General features: G+C 50.7%; 6 protein-coding genes across 6 annotated transcripts; 4 read left to right on the top strand and 2 right to left on the bottom strand.

Annotated features, from left to right (window-relative positions):
* Positions 1-1,777: 1,777 nt before the first annotated feature.
* On the bottom strand, positions 1,778-3,766 carry afeA (adenylate-forming enzyme AfeA; the record flags this gene model as incomplete). The annotated part of the gene is made up of 3 exons (XM_057175278.1): positions 1,778-2,201; positions 2,262-3,385; positions 3,512-3,766. 3 exons carry the CDS (start codon positions 3,764-3,766, stop codon positions 1,778-1,780), a joined length of 1,803 nt encoding a protein of 600 aa, XP_057032325.1.
* Positions 3,767-6,221: 2,455 nt separating this feature from the next.
* Positions 6,222-7,730, top strand: N7457_004232 (integral membrane protein TmpA; the record flags this gene model as incomplete). The annotated part of the gene is made up of 1 exon (XM_057175277.1): positions 6,222-7,730. One exon carries the CDS (start codon positions 6,222-6,224, stop codon positions 7,728-7,730), a length of 1,509 nt encoding a protein of 502 aa, XP_057032324.1.
* An 877-nt stretch (positions 7,731-8,607) lies between these two features.
* Positions 8,608-9,995, top strand: N7457_004231 (FAD-dependent oxidoreductase; the record flags this gene model as incomplete). Its single annotated transcript, XM_057175276.1, has 3 exons — positions 8,608-8,625; positions 8,748-9,624; positions 9,721-9,995. The coding sequence occupies 3 exons, from the start codon at positions 8,608-8,610 to the stop codon at positions 9,993-9,995; spliced, it is 1,170 nt and encodes a 389-aa protein (XP_057032323.1).
* Positions 9,996-11,366: 1,371 nt separating this feature from the next.
* On the top strand, positions 11,367-11,558 carry N7457_004230 (uncharacterized protein; the record flags this gene model as incomplete). Its single annotated transcript, XM_057175275.1, has 1 exon — positions 11,367-11,558. The coding sequence occupies one exon, from the start codon at positions 11,367-11,369 to the stop codon at positions 11,556-11,558; it is 192 nt and encodes a 63-aa protein (XP_057032322.1).
* Positions 11,559-12,222: 664 nt separating this feature from the next.
* On the bottom strand, positions 12,223-14,110 carry N7457_004229 (CAIB/BAIF family enzyme; the record flags this gene model as incomplete). The annotated part of the gene is made up of 4 exons (XM_057175274.1): positions 12,223-12,774; positions 12,838-13,338; positions 13,392-13,690; positions 13,744-14,110. 4 exons carry the CDS (start codon positions 14,108-14,110, stop codon positions 12,223-12,225), a joined length of 1,719 nt encoding a protein of 572 aa, XP_057032321.1.
* An 855-nt stretch (positions 14,111-14,965) lies between these two features.
* Positions 14,966-17,169, top strand: N7457_004228 (putative ABC transporter; the record flags this gene model as incomplete). Its single annotated transcript, XM_057175273.1, has 2 exons — positions 14,966-15,662; positions 15,716-17,169. The coding sequence occupies 2 exons, from the start codon at positions 14,966-14,968 to the stop codon at positions 17,167-17,169; spliced, it is 2,151 nt and encodes a 716-aa protein (XP_057032320.1).
* Positions 17,170-17,189: the final 20 nt, after the last annotated feature.

The following is a 17,189-nucleotide window of genomic DNA, read 5'->3' as shown; positions in this document are numbered from 1 at the left end:
GATTTGGAATGCCGCAAATATCCACATTTGCTTGATGATGGCCTCGACTAGGGACTCCAACATAGAGGCTCACATTGCACAAAAGACTAATGCTTACGAGGCCTTTTCGATCCTCAAAACGCTGTTTACAGGTTTCAAAAGCTTGTTGGCATGAGGTATAAGGGCTACAATGCATCTCACTATGTCCGGTGGTTTAAGGATAACCTTCAGGACTATCGGGAGTTGGTTGGCACTTTTTCACAAGCTGTTGAGCTTACCTTTTCCTGGCTTCTCTCGCCGACAATCCGAAAACCTTCAACTTCGTCCAAAACGTCAGCATTACTGAGTCCCTAACTTCCATGACAAAAGTCTATCTTGACTTTGTGCAATACGAGAGCATGAACCAGATCCAGAAGTCTCCGTGCTAATACCACCTCAAAAGACAACAAACCCGAGGATTGGGGAGCTCTTTTCTGCTTTTAGCGGTTGAGGGTCTTTTGGGCTTTTGAGAATAGCCCATGGGGGGTGTTTGAAGTCGTGCACCTTCTCCCCGTTTACTATGCTATAAATAGCCTTCTTGTTAGACAGTGTTCCTTCTTCTTCTCTCAGACAAATAGCAGAAGTTTCCAGTCTTTCGTTTATTTGTAGATACTGTCCCTGTATCAGTAACTTTTGTGGTACCGTCTGAGGTATCCAATGAACGAGTATCGCTTTGGAGTGATGTATGACCCTCGGAAGACCCAAATCCGATAACAAGGGATGGCCGGGGTGTTTCTGCGGTAGAGATGCCGGTAGCTCCGAAGTACCCGCCTGCGATAGACCTTATACCCCAACCAGGTTTGTTTTCGCAATACCATGCGTTCGGGCTACTGGCCCCGATTCCAAGCCAGGTAGTTCTCATCATCGGGGAGGTTGCAGCCTTCATAGCCTTTAAGAAGTTGTACTGGAATGACACGATAAGCTGCTCTTATATCTTCCAAGGCTAGCGTAAAATGGAATAAGGTTTGGTTAAGGGGCCCTGACCCCACTATGGTTCCTTTCGAGTGGAAGTTCTTGGATTTGTTTCTGCGTGAGACTGGAGATTCAGAGAGCTCCTAGCGCCTTTTCCTTGAATCCTCAGTGGCCATTCTTGTTCCCTGCAGTAGAGCAATCGCGACTATCGCTCACTGGTAGATGTAAGAGTCGGAGTAAGTTCTGGCACGGTCCCCTTGAAGTGACGTAGGTATCTGAATGAGACAATGTGAGTGAGAGTCGGGAGGTCCTGACCTGGTCGACGATGCATCGGTGATCTACAAAACTCACATAACCGTGGAAGCCGAGTGCTCGTTGAACTCCCTCGGAATGACGGTGTGGTATTCTAGACTCTGGACTGCAGGTTGCAGAATTCGGACATTGAGAACCTATCACATGAACGGCTTTATCTTCAAGACTGACATATGATGGAAGTTTGTTGTCATCATGGACAAATAATGTGATGGTTGAAATAATTCAGTATATATAAATTCCCGCCGATGATGCTATCTAAAATGATAAAAACCAATGCTATAATGAAGACTATCATAAGACCAAATTTGCAAGTCGTAAAAAAAGAAAATAGAATGTGCCATCCGAGATGAAAGAAACAAAAAAAGCCTCAGGGAATATCAAATGCGAACCCAAGTTCCTGAACACCGTCATCCTCAACCCAAACGCCATTTCTCGTTTTCACCGCTTCTCCGTTATAAGTCACCAGACGACATAACTCATATGCGAGTATGTAACTGCACGAAAAATATGTACGTAGTCGGTCTCCACTTTTTCAGGCCACGACCCGGCCCTCGGGAACGACGCCTACCGAGATCTCACCCCCGGGAAGCCCACGCCGGGCGGCCGCTACTGCAGCGCCCTCGCTTTCGAACCGGGATAATAGCGACGCTACCATTTCCCGGTAAGAGTTCATCTGGGACAGTCGGAAGCGCTGGATTTTACCGCTCGCTGTGCGTGGGATCTCCTCCACGAACACGACGCCCCCGTCAAGTGACTTGTACCGCGCCAGCTGCTGGCGTGCAAAATTGTACACTTGCTCCCCGGTGAGCTGGGCCATAGCTGGGTCGCGTGAGCGCACGACAAAGGCGCGCGGCACCTCGCCCATGCCTTCTTTATTGACACCGATCACAGCGGCGTCGGCAATGCCGGGGTGTTGAAGCAGGATGTTTTCAATTTCCGCGGGGGCCACTTGCCATCTGTAACCAAGTTAGGATCATTGTTTTGGGTGGATGGGTGTGATGGATGGGAAGACTTACCCTCGCACTTTGATGAGCTCCTTTGTCCGTCCAACGATGAAATACTGGCCCTGCTTGACATAGGCGACATCACCGGTCCGGAACCAGCCCGAAGGCTCCAATGCATCCGTGCGGCCTTTGTATGCATTGAGCAGGCCGGTACCGCGGACATACATTTCACCTGGGCAGCAATCGCCCAGGGTATTGCCATCTTGATCTACCAATCGGACCTCGTAGCCGGCAAGACGAGTTCCGATGCTTCCAGGATCACCCTGCTGGCCATACCGCGTCTGGAAAATCACACCGACCTCCGTCATGCCCCAGATCTGGCAGGCGTAGCCCATTGGATGCATATGGCCCCGGAACTGCTGCATGGAGGGACCGTCAATCGGCGCGCCCGCGACACCCACATAGCGCAGCGATGAAAGGTAGTCGCGGATCGGCACGGGCGACTGGTTAATGGAGTGGATGATAGCGGGGACCAGATACGTCTCTGAGATCTGGTATCTATGCACCGCCGCTAGGAAGTCATTGATTTCGAAGCGCGGCAGGACGAAGAGGGGATGGCCGTAGCGTACAGGGAAGAGGTGGGCCCAGAGGGCGCCGAAGAGATGGAACATGGGCAGGGACATGAGACGGCTCACTGGGTACGGCACGTCGTAGTAAATCGAGCGATGTTGTGAAACGATCGCATAGTGGGACAGGATGGCTGCTTTGGGGAGTCCGCCTGTACCACTTGTCGAGAACATGGCTGCTGGCGTGGCTTGTGCGACGACCGGGTCGTTGAATTTCAACCACTCGCTCTCGCCGTAGCAGAGGAGATTGGCGAAGTTCGAGTGCCGGGTATCGTTCCCGCTCATGGCGAAGAATTGGCCGGCGGCGGAATAGCCTAGTTCGTACCATAGGAATAGTTGTGCGCAGTGGTCGATGGCGCGCTCGTCTAGGACGCAGACTTGTGATGGGTGGATGCCTCGATTTGCGGAGACGTCGAGGACGGTGGGGAGGGCATCGCGGGTTGTGAGGATGACTTTTGGTTCGGCGAGGCTGATGATATGGTCGAGTTCTTGTGGTGCACTTCGAGGGTTTGATCCCATGTATACACCCCCGGCGCCGATGATGCCGAAAAAGAGTGCGGGATATAGAATCTATCGATAGACTGCGCGTCAGTATTGTTTTCTTTGCTTTTTTCTGCTTCTCTCTTTTTGTAATTCTTCGACCACTTCCGGTCTAATATCACATTCCTGCTTCCTGGGATGCGCTTTTGTACTTACACTATTTCCCAAGTGCATCAATACACAATCTCCTGGCCGGACATTATGAGCCTGGAACCCGGCGATCAGAGTCCGGACCAGTTGTCGGAACTGGGCGGCTGTAAATGATCGAGAGGGATCCTCGGCATCAATAAACAGAGGTTGGTTTTGGTTGTATGGTTTGGGACCATCAAAGGTGAAGCTCAGCAAGTCTGTGTAGACCTCCTTTGCGGGCATAGTGATGTTTGTAGACATAGTAGATGCGTTCCAACCCATTGTGTTAGGGCTACCGAAGGCGGGGATGGAAGAACTGATGAGGGTATTTACTGAACATCGAAGTCCATCCCCGGGGGTTATATAGGTTAATGTATGATTTCCACTTTATTTTTGTTTTGTTTTTTTACTGTAGATGATTTGATTTAACCTGCTCCCTCCGTTCGCCCAATTGTCATTAGACGACTGATTCCAAATACATGGCTTAGGTAAGGACACGCTAGTGCCAGCCTTGGGGACTCCATTTGGTCGCAATTTACTTGCTGCACCGGAGACAGGAGAACACGCAAAGGGATCTCGGGAAAAAAAAGAAAAAAGAATAAAATCAAGACAATTCGCATGTGCTCCTGGGAACAGGCGATGTCATTGAAAATGAGCTCGAACGACCATTGTACTTTGTCCTGCGTTGCGTCCCCACCACACACCCAGGACTAAGAACGAAGTGGCCTAGTGGGATCCAGGACGGCGGTCGGGGGATTTGAAATTCAATAAGTCGATTTTAGGAGAAAACAGATTCGAATATTGATGCATTCGCCACTCAGTCACTAGCCCCTTTGTGAGCTGAGCCACACGCTTGGATCGCCCTTTCGTCCGTCTCCGTCATTCCTTGCGTGGAGTATAGTTCGGAGTGGTTCATGAAGGATCTACACGCGATATGCTCCGAACTTTAATTGGCTCACCTGGGCGAAAACTTGCAGTTATTGATCCGATACTGTCATTTTCTTCAAGGACCCACGAGCTGAGGCCATTTTCGACGAGATCGGTGTGAGACAAGGATATCACCGGCCCCCGCCACGGCCTTACTCGCCTAGAAGACTACGGCTAACTTTGCCCTTTCTGCCAAATCAGAGCTGGTGGTAAGACCCATCCCCGCTCCTGTCATTGCTGTCTGACGTCCCGTCATGAAGGGATGGAGATTTTCTGTTCTCCTTCCATCGCCCGGTCATGGGCCCAATATCTCCATCGATGCCCAACACCTGCAGCCGATAATCAGTGGGGACTCTCGGGATCCCATCGATCCCTTCGTTGTGGAGTCCGAACGTGAGATCTCCTCCCCCCAAGATTCAGATCCGCTAACGAAAGATCGGCTAGCGAAACCGTGCGCCACTCCCACTTGGTGATGTAGCTGCGCCCATGCATCCAGCGCCTCGGCACCGAAGTGGAGCATCCGTTAGTGCCATCAGCGTTGCAGTGAGGCGTTCGAGTGTAATGGGGAGAGGGGCAAAAATTGGATTTGGCTGTGGACACACTCAGCTGCGGCGGATGATCGACCGCGCAGTATGGAGTACTGTTGAATGCAAATTAGGAAATCGAAAAAAGCAAAAAAATGAGGGAAAAAGAAAAAACAAGAAAAAAACAAGAAAAGGCCGACAGCACAAGGCCTTGTATGCCATCACAATGGATTGTTGTATTGACATAATGGCATAATGGAGCAACATCCGTGAATCCACACCGGGATTGTTGAATGCACCTCGAGCGTGCATTGACTAACAAGGATCTTGCCCAGTTATTGCCATCCCTCGGCCGCAGATCGCCTGTTATTATTGAAGGCTTTGTTGACTGGCAGCGTAGATAGCAGCATGTGCTCTGGTCAATCGAATCCGGCGTGCTAACATCCCTTCAGGACTAGTCAAACCGGGCCCCGATAATGAGCCGTTGCATCACGCGTGGCTAGTCCCTCGACTGATTGTCGTTGAAGCTGATTGGGCTGTATCACACCATTGCTGGGCACATTCTTTGATCTTCATTTCCGGGCCCTCACCGTCTCCGAAAGCAATAATGACTCCCTTTGAAGATCAGACAAAGTTTTGACAGGCTAAAGCGTGGGTCCCTCGGACCGCGTAAGCCACTTCCCCGAGCCCATGAGGGACTTGAAGGAGCTGAAAGCAAGGGATTAGGATGCTTCTCTGGTTGCTGATTGGCAAGGAAGAACCTTCGCGCTAGTGTTAGGCCTGGACCTCGAGGTGATAGTGTCATACACCTGGAGAGGGGAAGCAAATGCGCCATAATCCAGATAATAGGATCATATGCAATGCAATCCTGGACCAAGACGAACGGATCCAAACTCAAACCCCGAAGCGAAATGCAGCAAGCAGGCCGAACAAGCCCCGAAGAACGTTGGCCAAGGACGTCACCGTTCGCGGTGATTCCCGAAATGGAAGGAAGCATACGCTAGCCTGAGGCTAGATGGGGAAGGAGTCAGATTGGTGAAGGAAGGAGCGGCGCAGAAGGGATGTGAGCCGAGCTTCGGGAAAATAGAGATCACAGAGTCTGAGTTATTGGCCAAACATCATGGCCTTCAAAAATGGGAGACTCACCCTGGTTGGGTTGTCAACTCTTCGCCTCAGTCTTCTCCGCCCCAAGGAATCCCTGGCCTAATTAGTTCACTCGCACCCCGGCCATCTTTTGAACTCTTTTATATTGCCAGTGTGAGCCTGTATCAGGATTGCAAAAGGCCATGTCGGAGAAACCCCCCATATCCATTACCGTGCCTTCACCAGCCGTCGTTGAGCCATGCTCACCGATCTCAAGTGAAGCTACTCTGAGCGATGGAGATAGAGTCGTTGAAAAATGTCTTTCCAAGGAGATGGAAACCCTCAATCTGGATAGCACGAAAGATCTTGATGTGGAGGCTCAGACTACCCAGCGCAAACCCAAGCTGCTTGCCTCCACACGTTATGCTATTCTCACGCTATACCGACGCCTGTTCACGCTAGTCTTCTGTGCAAACATTGCTGTTTTCGTGGCTGTCATGACCACGGAGCAAAAGCTCTTGGCCTTGGTCAATGCCACAGCAGCCAATTTGCTGGCCTGCGGTCTGGCCCGTCAGCCACTGGTGGTCAATGCCATCTTTGTAGTAGTGTGCTCGATGCCGAGGTCGGCACCGCTTCCCCTGCGTCGCATCGCTGCCAAAGTCTACCACTATGGTGGTGTGCATAGCGGCTGTGGAGTCGCATCGTTGATATGGTACGTGGGATTTGTGGGTGTCATGTCTCGCCAATACTGGGCACCCTCGGCAGCCGACACGAACATCATCACCTCGGCAGCGCCAGTTGTGATCGCTTACATCATCCTGGCTTTGCTGCTCGCGATCATTGTGGTCGCTCATCCCTCATTCCGGATGAAACGACATGATTATTTCGAACTCACCCACCGCTTTTTGGGATGGCTTGTCGTAGCCCTGTTCGTCGCTCTGTTGGTAGTCTTCTCGCAGGGGGCCAGTCAGGTCGTGAACAAACCCCTTGGCATATTCATCATCTCGCTCCCAGCATTTTGGTTCCTGATGCTCACTGTAGTAGCAATCATCCAACCATGGCTATTCCTTCGCAAGGTTGCGGTGCGGGCCGAGCAACTGTCGACCCACGCAACCCGCCTACACTTCGACCACGCTGTCACCACTTTTGGCAAGGGAATCCAGCTCGCCAAGCACCCCCTCCGTGACTGGCATGGGTTTGCCACATTCCCAGATCCCGTGCCTGCAGGTGTTCACGGTAACCCAAGCTTTTCCTGCTTGATCTCGAAGGCTGGTGATTGGACGGCGGCGACGATCCAGGAATCGCCTACCCACCTATGGAAGCGTGGCGTGCTGATCTATGGCTTTGCATATGCCATGCGCGTTTTCAAAAGAGTGATTGTCGTCACTACCGGATCCGGAATCGGTCCTTGTCTGTCATTCCTCGGCGATGATAACCGACCTGCGCTGCGTGTGCTTTGGCAGACTCGCGCGCCCGAAAAGACATACGGTGCAGGGGTGTTGGAGCTAGTTCACCGGATGGATTCGGCACCAATTGTACTGGACACTGACCAGTGCGGGCGCATCGACATGGTTCCGATTATCTTGCAGCAGATCAAGGACTTCAATGCTGAAGCGGTGTGCGTGATCAGTAACCCTGTGCTGACGGGGCGAATCGTCTATGAGCTCGAAGCGCGAGGGACCCCGGCGTTTGGTCCGATTTTTGATTCCTAGTATCATCGTTAGCAATGTTTTGTCTGTCTATAGACCGCACATATGTACATGTTTTGCTGTTATTCCCACTTCTCGCCTTTTTGTTCATTTTTCATTTCGGAGTTGCATCTTCTCGGCATTTTGCGACATGTTTCCCTCGGGTCGCGGCGTTTATTGACAATGTTTAATTTTTTTGGTCAAGAATTTCCATTCGGAAGAATGTCGAGTGTCAGACTCCTCTTTCAGGGGGTCTGTTTCTGTACATATGTTAATACTTCCTGGAGTGATTTGGAATTGCACGCTATGACCCTGTTGGTGTCCGTTAGGCGTCTCCTTCTTAGGCAGCCCGTTGGTGCAAACCACGCCCAAACTTCTGTCACAAATAATCCTTATGTGCGTGGTCATCATACAATTCCAAATACACACCCCCGGCTCCACACAAGGGGTTAAGGGGCCAATTGGAGTGGTGGAGACGATTGTGATGTGTGCTGAAATTTACATGGTGGCAGATTTTCGGATCAAGACTGGGTTTGTATTGGTCTATCTAAGCGCCCTGGAGTTAAGTTTTAATGTACTGTAATATATGTTGAGTTCCGTGCATATGCTTGCATCTGTCCGAGTAAATCGTAAGCTGTGGTATAGTTCGTCATGGCCTGAGCCTCGATCTAAGGTTATCGGTCCGGATATTCCTATTTCCGATCTCCGCGGTCACTCCTGCCTAATTCGGTAATTAGCCGCGGAGCACCCAGGCTGGGAAGTATACGAGGGTGAAGTATATAACTCTCAGAATAAGCAATGCAAATCTCATATTCCCATCACTTTGAAATATTCTTCTCAAAAACGCTCTGATCAGAGAATCATTCTTCTCGAGGTTACACCCAACTCCACTCAGTCTCCAATGTCTGAAACACGCAAAGTAAGCACACTCCATACCAGTCTCCACATATGCATATAAGCACATTAGCGCATACATAAGAGCCTTGGTAGCTTTTTACAACAAAATAAAACGAGGAAAACGTTAACGGAATCACTATCTAGGCAATAATAATCGGCGCAGGACCAGCCGGCCTCGCAACAGCACTGCGTCTGCACTGTCACAATAGCATCTCCTGCGTGGTGTACGAGCTGCGCTCAGAGCCCACGACTCTGGGTGGTGCAATTGGCATTCTATCCAACGGCCTGCGTTTGTTTGACCGGCTGGGTGTGTATGACGACCTGCTTGCCCGTGGATACAGTGGGACGCAGTTGACGCTGCATTCACTGGGTGGTGGGGTCGTTGGATCGCAAGATTACGTCGGTTGGGCGAGGCGGAAAACCGGGTATGGGTATTTACGGATTAAGAGGACTGATTTGATGGATGTTCTGCTGGATGCTGTGCGGAAGGAAGGGATTGAGGTTAGGTATGGTATGAGGATGAAGGATATTGAAGATCGGGAGGATGGGGTTACGGTGGTGTTTGAAGATGGATACAGAGATTCTGCGGATGTTCTTCTTGGATGTGATGGGATTCACTCGCAGGTGCGACGGTTGTTTGTTGATCCTGGGCTTTTGTCGGAGTATTCTGGAATTGCGGGGTCGCTGGCGCTGATTCCGGCTGAGGTTTTGAGACCTGGGTCTGTGGAGATGATGTCTGGCTTGCATGTTATGATGACGGAGGATGGGATGGTTATTGTGAATCCCTGTATGCCGAAGAAGGAGGAGATTTTATGGGGTTTCTCGCGTGAGGTTCCGCTTCCTGAATCTGGGGATGGTCGGGATGGGTGGGAGGAGACTCGCCGGGCTGAGGTTGAGGGGCTCAAGGATTCGATGATGAAGATTCTTGAAAGTTCTCGGGGTGAATGGGGTGGTGTTGTGAAGGATCTTGTGCGGAATACCTCTGTCGTCAAGTTCCATCCGATTTACAGGCTGCCGCTTGGTGGGCGCTGATACAAGGGTCGATGTCTTTTGCTTGGTGATGCGGCGCATGCTATGTCTCCGCGTGCTGGACAGGGGATTTCTATGGCCCTTGAAGATGTTTTCTTGGTCTCGCGGTTGCTGGAGGATCCCAACAGATCTCTGAGTGATGTTTTTGCCAGATTCGATGAGATCCGTCGCCCGCGGGTGAATGCAATCTATACGAAGGCGGCGGATAATGCTGGAACGAGAAAGAAGACTGGTCCGTGGGGATTGTGGATCAAGGAGACTGCATTCGGTATTTATACAGGTGTCTCTGGCGCTTTGGGATTGGATAAGTTGGGGATTGGAGAGAGGCATCTGGTCTATGATATTGATGATGTGGAACTATGAATAATGTTTTATATATTGTTCGGTCTACACTACCCAGTGGATATAGAACTGAATACTTTAGCCTTGAATAGGAACTCTTCCTGGTTGAAATTCCTAATATAAATCAGGGTTTGCATCTTTCAGTCTGCGGTGATATTCCAAAAAAGTCTGGAATAACCCGAGCCTCAGTATCAAGATTTACCCTCTATGTATTTGAAAGCAACATTGATGACAACGCTCGAACGCGGATTCTAACAGAGAGAGCTTAACGGCAACCCCCCATTGGGGAATTATCGATCAAGTCTTTTCTGCTCTTCAATAACTCCCCAGAACTTTCGCACGGATGGCGCTTTTTGACATCCCGTTGGATGTGGTTCCTCTAATTGTTGACTTCTTCGAGTTGGACAGCGACATCAGCTCATTGTCGAGAACAACCCGCCAACTATAACAGTCACTGGATCGACGATTGCACAAGAATAATGTGTGGCGGTTCAACGATTGTGAGCTAGTATCGATAGCCCGTAATGGAACGGGGTCCGCAGCTCGTAAGTTCCCTGCAGCCGGCGCCACGGCTCTTGGGCAGGAAGAGTTCAACCCGCTGGAGTTAGCTGTACTGCTTGAGAGTACGGAAGTAATCAAAGCGATGTTACATTCGGGGGCAGAATCTAGAGGAAGTCATGATGTGCTCCTCTCTGCCCTCGGTATCCGAATGATAACAATAGTGTCGAGAATGGAGAACCTTTCGACTATGAACATTTTGTCGCATTGCAAGAGGATTCTACGGATTGGGGTATTTCCGGGGGCCATATTTCAGTGGTCAAACTCTTTTATTCTTATAACAGGATGTTAAAGTATGACTTAAAGCGCTTCATTCGTGCAATATCCATGTCTGTCTCAACTCTTACCTACCTACCTCCAACTTCTCCACTCTGAAGTTCCCCGTAGAGAACCTTCCACAAATCATCAATTTTACACGCGAGGAGTGCCGGAGGCTACTACATATGGCCAGGGATCCGGATATTGCGCTGTTTTCGATCGGCTGGAGGGCTCATCTAGATACTCCAGACTCCGAAGGAGTTCCTCCGCTCGGACATGCCATGACTAGAGGCGACTTGGAACTGGTTCAGGCATTGGTTGAGGCAGGAGCCTGTCCCGATTCCGCACGCCCTAACGGTTGCACGCTTTGGCAGATGAGGCGGGCGGTGGCGGTAGGTCAATTCGAGGTTGTCCGATGATTGCCAGGCCATATCGCAGCGGAGAAGAAATGAGCGGCGATGGCGAGGATAAACCCAAGCTTCTATTTCTAGCTGCTGGATGTGGACTCGACGACATCGTTGAACGGACTTTGCAGACACGGTGTTATCGAGACAGAAAATATGCACTGCGTCGACCATGGTTGCCAGGAAACCTCACAAGACGCTATCTTGGGCAGTACGGAGCTGCCATGTGGAGATTGTCAGCATGCTTCTCGAGAAGGGTGCTGATATCCGTAGATGGAGAAGGCGCGAGGACAACTGGAGACGGCGCGAGCAGGACCTTTTTAACTGGGCCTGCGAGACTGGTATAGTGACCTGGTGGCAATGATGCTCCCCTCGATCATTATTTGATAGATGCAGCTGTAGTTGAGGATCTCAAGGCCGCTGTATTGACTGTTGACGTATTGCTGAGTTAAGGCGCGAATGTAACCAGACTGGGAGGATGCCCTGAGCTTTGGACAGAGGAACCCAACGAGCCGCCCAATTGGATTGATTCTGGAAGCGCCCTTCGTCTGCTCTTCGAGCGAGGAGGAAAGCCCCTTCCTGAGGATGAAATCGGTGTTTCATCCCTCAAAGTGGCATTGAAAGCAAGCCTTCTAGATGTTATCTAGCTCATGCCCGTATCATCTGCTGACAAACGTGGTCTTTCTCCCGATTACTCGGGCTATAACATGAGCTTGGTGGAAAGACAACCGGAGAAATGGCTCACCCGCAATCTTTCAGCTGGCTGGTATGCCATCAATCTGTGGAGGCAGCTTTATTGGCGAAAGCGATAACCCGTGCCACAATGGAGAGTGAAAATTCCTTTGTGTTTCAGGATAGAAGATTGAGACATCCGGGTGGCACTTGGACCGTACTTGCTTCAGAATGTACCCTGATAAATCTACAAGACTCTGGCTTTGAAAATGTGTGAAGACTGATATGTCATTACACTTTATGTACATCGTATTTGCTCAAGGGCAACTCAAGAACAGAAACAGTGCTGAAATAACCTAACATTTCTTCACATCTGTCTCCTCCACATTGAAGTCTTCCCACTTAGGTTGATCGAATCCATTCGGACGACTGGATCGCACGAACTGATTATTCACTCCCTCAACAATGGCGACTGGCTTGACAACCTCAATGTCCGCACCATAGGCACGCGACGACCACAGTTCAGTCAAAGGCTTGCGGCCTTCGGATTCCGGACCGGCGGGTAAGTATAAGTGCGGGAATCGCTCCTGCATGCCCTTCAGGACAGTGGAAGAGATGCGGTCCACGCTGTCGCAGTGGCGCAACTTGAAGAACTCAGGTGGCTGCACCTTGCGCAGCTCTTCCTGTACCTCGGCCGGGTATTGGCCCATGGCAAAGAGAAGGAGATCATAGTGCATCAAGGAGGCCTTGCCGTGGTAAGAACCACCGGTCTTTGCGCGGTGGTAGAGACCGCTCAGTGCGGCGATGGCACCCATACAGCCAGTGCCATAGTCGGAGATGGGGAACGGGGGCACAACAGGCGTGGAGAGGCCCATGAACTTACCCTGGGCCCAGGCAATTCCGGTGACCTATTCGAGGTTAGAATGAATCCCATTGGATTGAAAAGTTGAGGACTGGAGTAAATAACTTACGCAGTCGGCAATTTGCTGCCATCCAGCGCGACCAGCCCACTCGCCTTCGTATCCGAAACAGTTCTCATTCACGTAGACAATACCCTTGCCGCGCTTCTTGGCCAACTCGGCCATAGCCGCGGCGCCGTAGCCGAGTTTGTCCAGCGCTCCGGGACGGTAGCCATCTACGATAACATCGACGTCATCTAGAAGCTTCTCAAACTCCTTCCTTCCAGCTTCACTCTTCAGATCGAGGTCTGCTGCAAGCTTGCCCATGTTACCATCGACTTGGAAGAATGGAACATCGGAAAGGCTTGGGCTGGTGATCTTTAGAACATCGGCGCCATACTCTGCCAGAATACGGGTGACAGTGGGGCCCGCGATGATACGGCACATTTCCAGTACCTTGACACCCTCGAGGATTCTGTTGCTGCCGTTCTTTCTGGCGGGGAATGGAGTTGGAGGAAGATCACCGGGCAATTTGCTAACTTTCCATGCGGGCTCTTGAACATTGAGTTTTCCCTGTCGAATTATTAGCCTGCTGGTCGTCACACACGGCTTCGTTGAAGACTCACATGTGGTGTCTTAATGAAATCCTCGTGCTTGTAAGCAGTCACACCGGCCTGACGTCTCTCCTTATTCATCTCTTCAAGTTCCGTGGCTGTATAGCGCTGGACCTTGGCCTCAATAACCTTGATAATTTCCTCATAATCAGTCAGATCTGGTCGTTGGCCTTCCAGTCCAATCATGTTCAATGTCGTAGTAGCCTCCAATGATCCATGAATGTGGAAATATTCATCTGGATTCTTGGTCTTGTAAAGATTGGCGGACATACGTCGGTAGCCATTAGATTGAGCAGCCAACAAATCCGTGTCTATTACAGTTAATCTCGATTCTTTCCATGAAGCCCTTCTCCATAGTACATACTCTTCAACTTTGATTTCACATTAGGGTCGAGCTTTGACAAGCCGTCCACCTTTGCCATGTACGCTTGACATCCGAACGCAGTAGCACTTTCGAGATTGACTTGAACCCCGCGAGGTTGCTCACCAGCACCAAATCGCAGATCCGCGATGGCAGCAGCTACAGAGCCCTCAATACCTTTCAAGGCCGCGAGCGTCTCAGTCTCTTTAAATGGAATGGGGAAGTAGATTTCATTGTGGCTGGTCGAGAAGGAGACACGGTCCTTGTTTGCCAGGACCTCAGGTGGCAGGTCGAAACGCTCTGATTGTTCGCACAGCTCCGAAAAGATGCGACTGGTCTCAAGGACCGGAGAGTAGCAGCTTCCTGCCATATTTCTTTCTTTCCTGTAGCAAAAATGAGGTTGATTAGGTTCACAATGTATGTTTCTTTCTCCCGGTTTCTCGAAATCGGATCCACGCCTGCTATACAAGAGTCAGCCAAGAGTGGAAACCCGACGTTATATATGACGAAGTGACGAAGTTGATCTAATCGGGACCCGAGAGTTTGGTCGGGTGACCACTCCCGCACCCGTCGGCTCGTTGTGGCGGATCGGGCTTGTGCTCCCATTCCTGGGCTTTGCGCATTTTGTCTTTTGGTGGAAAGGGTCTCTCTACACGTTGATAGCTTTCTTGAATCTCTCTATTCCGTGCTTTCGCTCTGGCTATTCGAGGTGAACACACTCCCTGCAGAATAGCACATCTCAGACTGCAACCCCGCAGATCCGAAAAAAGGGCTATCCGGCCCCGAGATGAACTTTCGGATGCGGCCAGATCGGATCGGTCGGGGAACTCAGCACGAGGATATGTCCATCCTACAATATAGACATGCATGGACTGAGGGGAGTAATATAATGCGTTCAGTCCATTTTCCGACTCGCTAATTGAGGTCATTGCACTAGTTTAACGTTGATATAAGGCTGAAAGATGACCGGATCCAGTCACATGACGTATATAGAACACCATGGACCATATCTAAGTCTCGAAGACGATACTGCAGTCCGTGAGATCTAGTCCTTGTCAAAGCAAGCATGCAATGTCTTACTTCAACGTTTTAGGTACCGATATTGCATCTGGTAGCGACGGACATGGATCTGGATCCGCTTCATCTATAGATCGGATCACGTGACCCCGCCGATGTTAACCCTGGATCTCCAATCTCCGAACATTTGCGACAATTCCAGTCGGCGATGATGCTACTCCGAACCACATTGCGGCCCAGGGTACTGCGGCTAGCAGCATTTCGTCCCATCCGGCTCAGTTCCACGACCCCATTTATTCACATTCAAGATGGAACCTTCTATAAAAAATACCCAACCGCCGACGACTCGTCCAATCCACCTCTCTTCCCGAACCTGAACTTCTCTCTACCTTCCGAAACGGGCGCAGATAAAGAGCATTGGGCCATTATTGGCCCATCAGATCGAACCGACCTCCTTCATATCCTCCGTGGCCAACACATATGTCTTCCGCCCACTGCGCGTTCATATCCATACCTTCTTACAGATACGATCGCCGCCAAGGACCCACGTTTACGCTCAGTGTCGAATGCGATTCAATACATTGGTTTCAGTGGTGAAGGGTCGGAGGCCATTGGCGGAACCCGCGGCGCATATCTCAGTGCTCGATATGAGAGTCTCAGAGAGGAAACCGACTGGACTGTACTGCAGTACCTGCGTGGACAGACCTCTTTGAATCCGATGGAGGGTGAGGAGGCGGGCACGGTACACGATGAAGAATTCCTTGCTCGGATCATTGCCGACCTCAACATGTCGAGCGTGCTTCACTTGCCAGTTGCGAATCTGAGCAATGGTCAAACCCGCCGAGCGCGCATCGCAAAGGCACTGTTGGGACAGCCTGAGCTATTACTCCTTGACGAACCCTTCAGTGAGTGTTTGGAATCTGCATTTTTTCACTATGACCACTCTAACCTCTGCTAGTGGGATTGGATCCGGCGACAGTGAAGAACATTTCCGAGTTGCTTCATGACCTAGCGAAAAGGTCCGCCCCGCGGCTTATCCTAGCTCTGCGCCCCCAGGATAAGGTGCCGGATTGGATCACACACATGATGATTTTGGGAAATTCGCATCAAATTTTCCTCCAAGGGCCAAGGTCGACGGTTTATGAAAAGCTAGATTCCTGGGCTAATGTTTTGAGCAAGAAGGTCACTTCGAAGAAATCAAAAGCAGCACAAGACAAAATATTCGAAGACGCTGGTATCACGGATAAAGACCTCATTCGAGATCTAGTGGCGCATAGGCGTGACTTAAGATTCCCAGAATTCCAAGCGCCATTAGGCGGAGAGCCAGTCATCGAGATGGAAGGAGTTCATGTCCAGTATGGCGACAAGCCAATTCTTGGTAATTGGGAGCAAAAGATTAATGGCGAAAAGAAGGATGGGCTGCATTGGCGAGTGCGCCGGGGGCAACGCTGGGCGATCCTCGGTGCCAATGGGTCAGGCAAGACGACTCTGCTATCAATGATTACATCCGATCACCCACAGACGTATGCGCAGCCCGTCAAGATTTTCGGGCGATCTAGGCTCCCAGAGAATGGCAAACCAGGAATCTCAATCTTCGAGCTGCAATCTCGAATTGGACACTCGTCACCAGAGCTCCATGCCTTTTTCCCGCGCCAATTAACCATCCGAGGAGCGCTTGAGTCCGCCTTTGCCGAGACTTTCCTCTCTAAGCCAAAGCTGACCGTAGAGCGAGATGACTTCATCACTTTATTCCTGCATCATTTCAGAGCCGAGCTGGATCCAAACTTTATCACGGCTGGGGAAATACCACAAGTGAGCACCGACCACTTCCCCAATCTCAAAAAGACGGCCTGGAGCCGAGAGAAATACACACCCGTGGATCACTATGTCGACTATGCCGACGAAATCCTCTTCGGTGAGCTGACCACCGCACAACAACGTATTGTGCTTTTCCTCCGGACCCTCGTCAACAAGCCGGACATTGTTATCCTCGACGAAGCATTCTCGGGTTTATCCGCGTCGCAGCGTGACAAGTGCTTGTATTTCTTGGAGCACGGCGAGAAACCTACACCTTATACCAATCTCGACAAATTCAAGTTTAATTTCACTGGTCTCACCGAAGACCAAGCTTTGATCATGATCAGCCATGTACCCGACGAAATTCCCGATAGTGTTCGTTACTACCTACGACTACCATCTTCCCAAGGCGCTGGCGCTGATGCTGATGCCGATTCGGTTGATTTCCGATTCGGCATTCTTCGGGCCAAGACGGCTCTGAGAAACCCTTCGACCTGGGATTTAGCCTGGTCTCCATCAGCGGTATTCGCCAAGGAAGCCCGTCGGACGTTCCGCCGCAACCAAAGTGAATTGCCGGTCCAGGATATGTCTGAATTCGAATGGTGGACGATATAGAGATATAGAGATTCTACATC

Source organism: Penicillium paradoxum (assembly GCF_028828445.1).
Source record: "Penicillium paradoxum strain IBT 22861 chromosome Unknown utg000004l_segment0_segment0, whole genome shotgun sequence".
Classification (NCBI taxonomy): Eukaryota; Fungi; Ascomycota; class Eurotiomycetes; order Eurotiales; family Aspergillaceae; genus Penicillium; species Penicillium paradoxum.
Note: the sequence above shows the minus strand (reverse complement) of the source record. Positions and strands in the feature narration are given on the sequence as shown.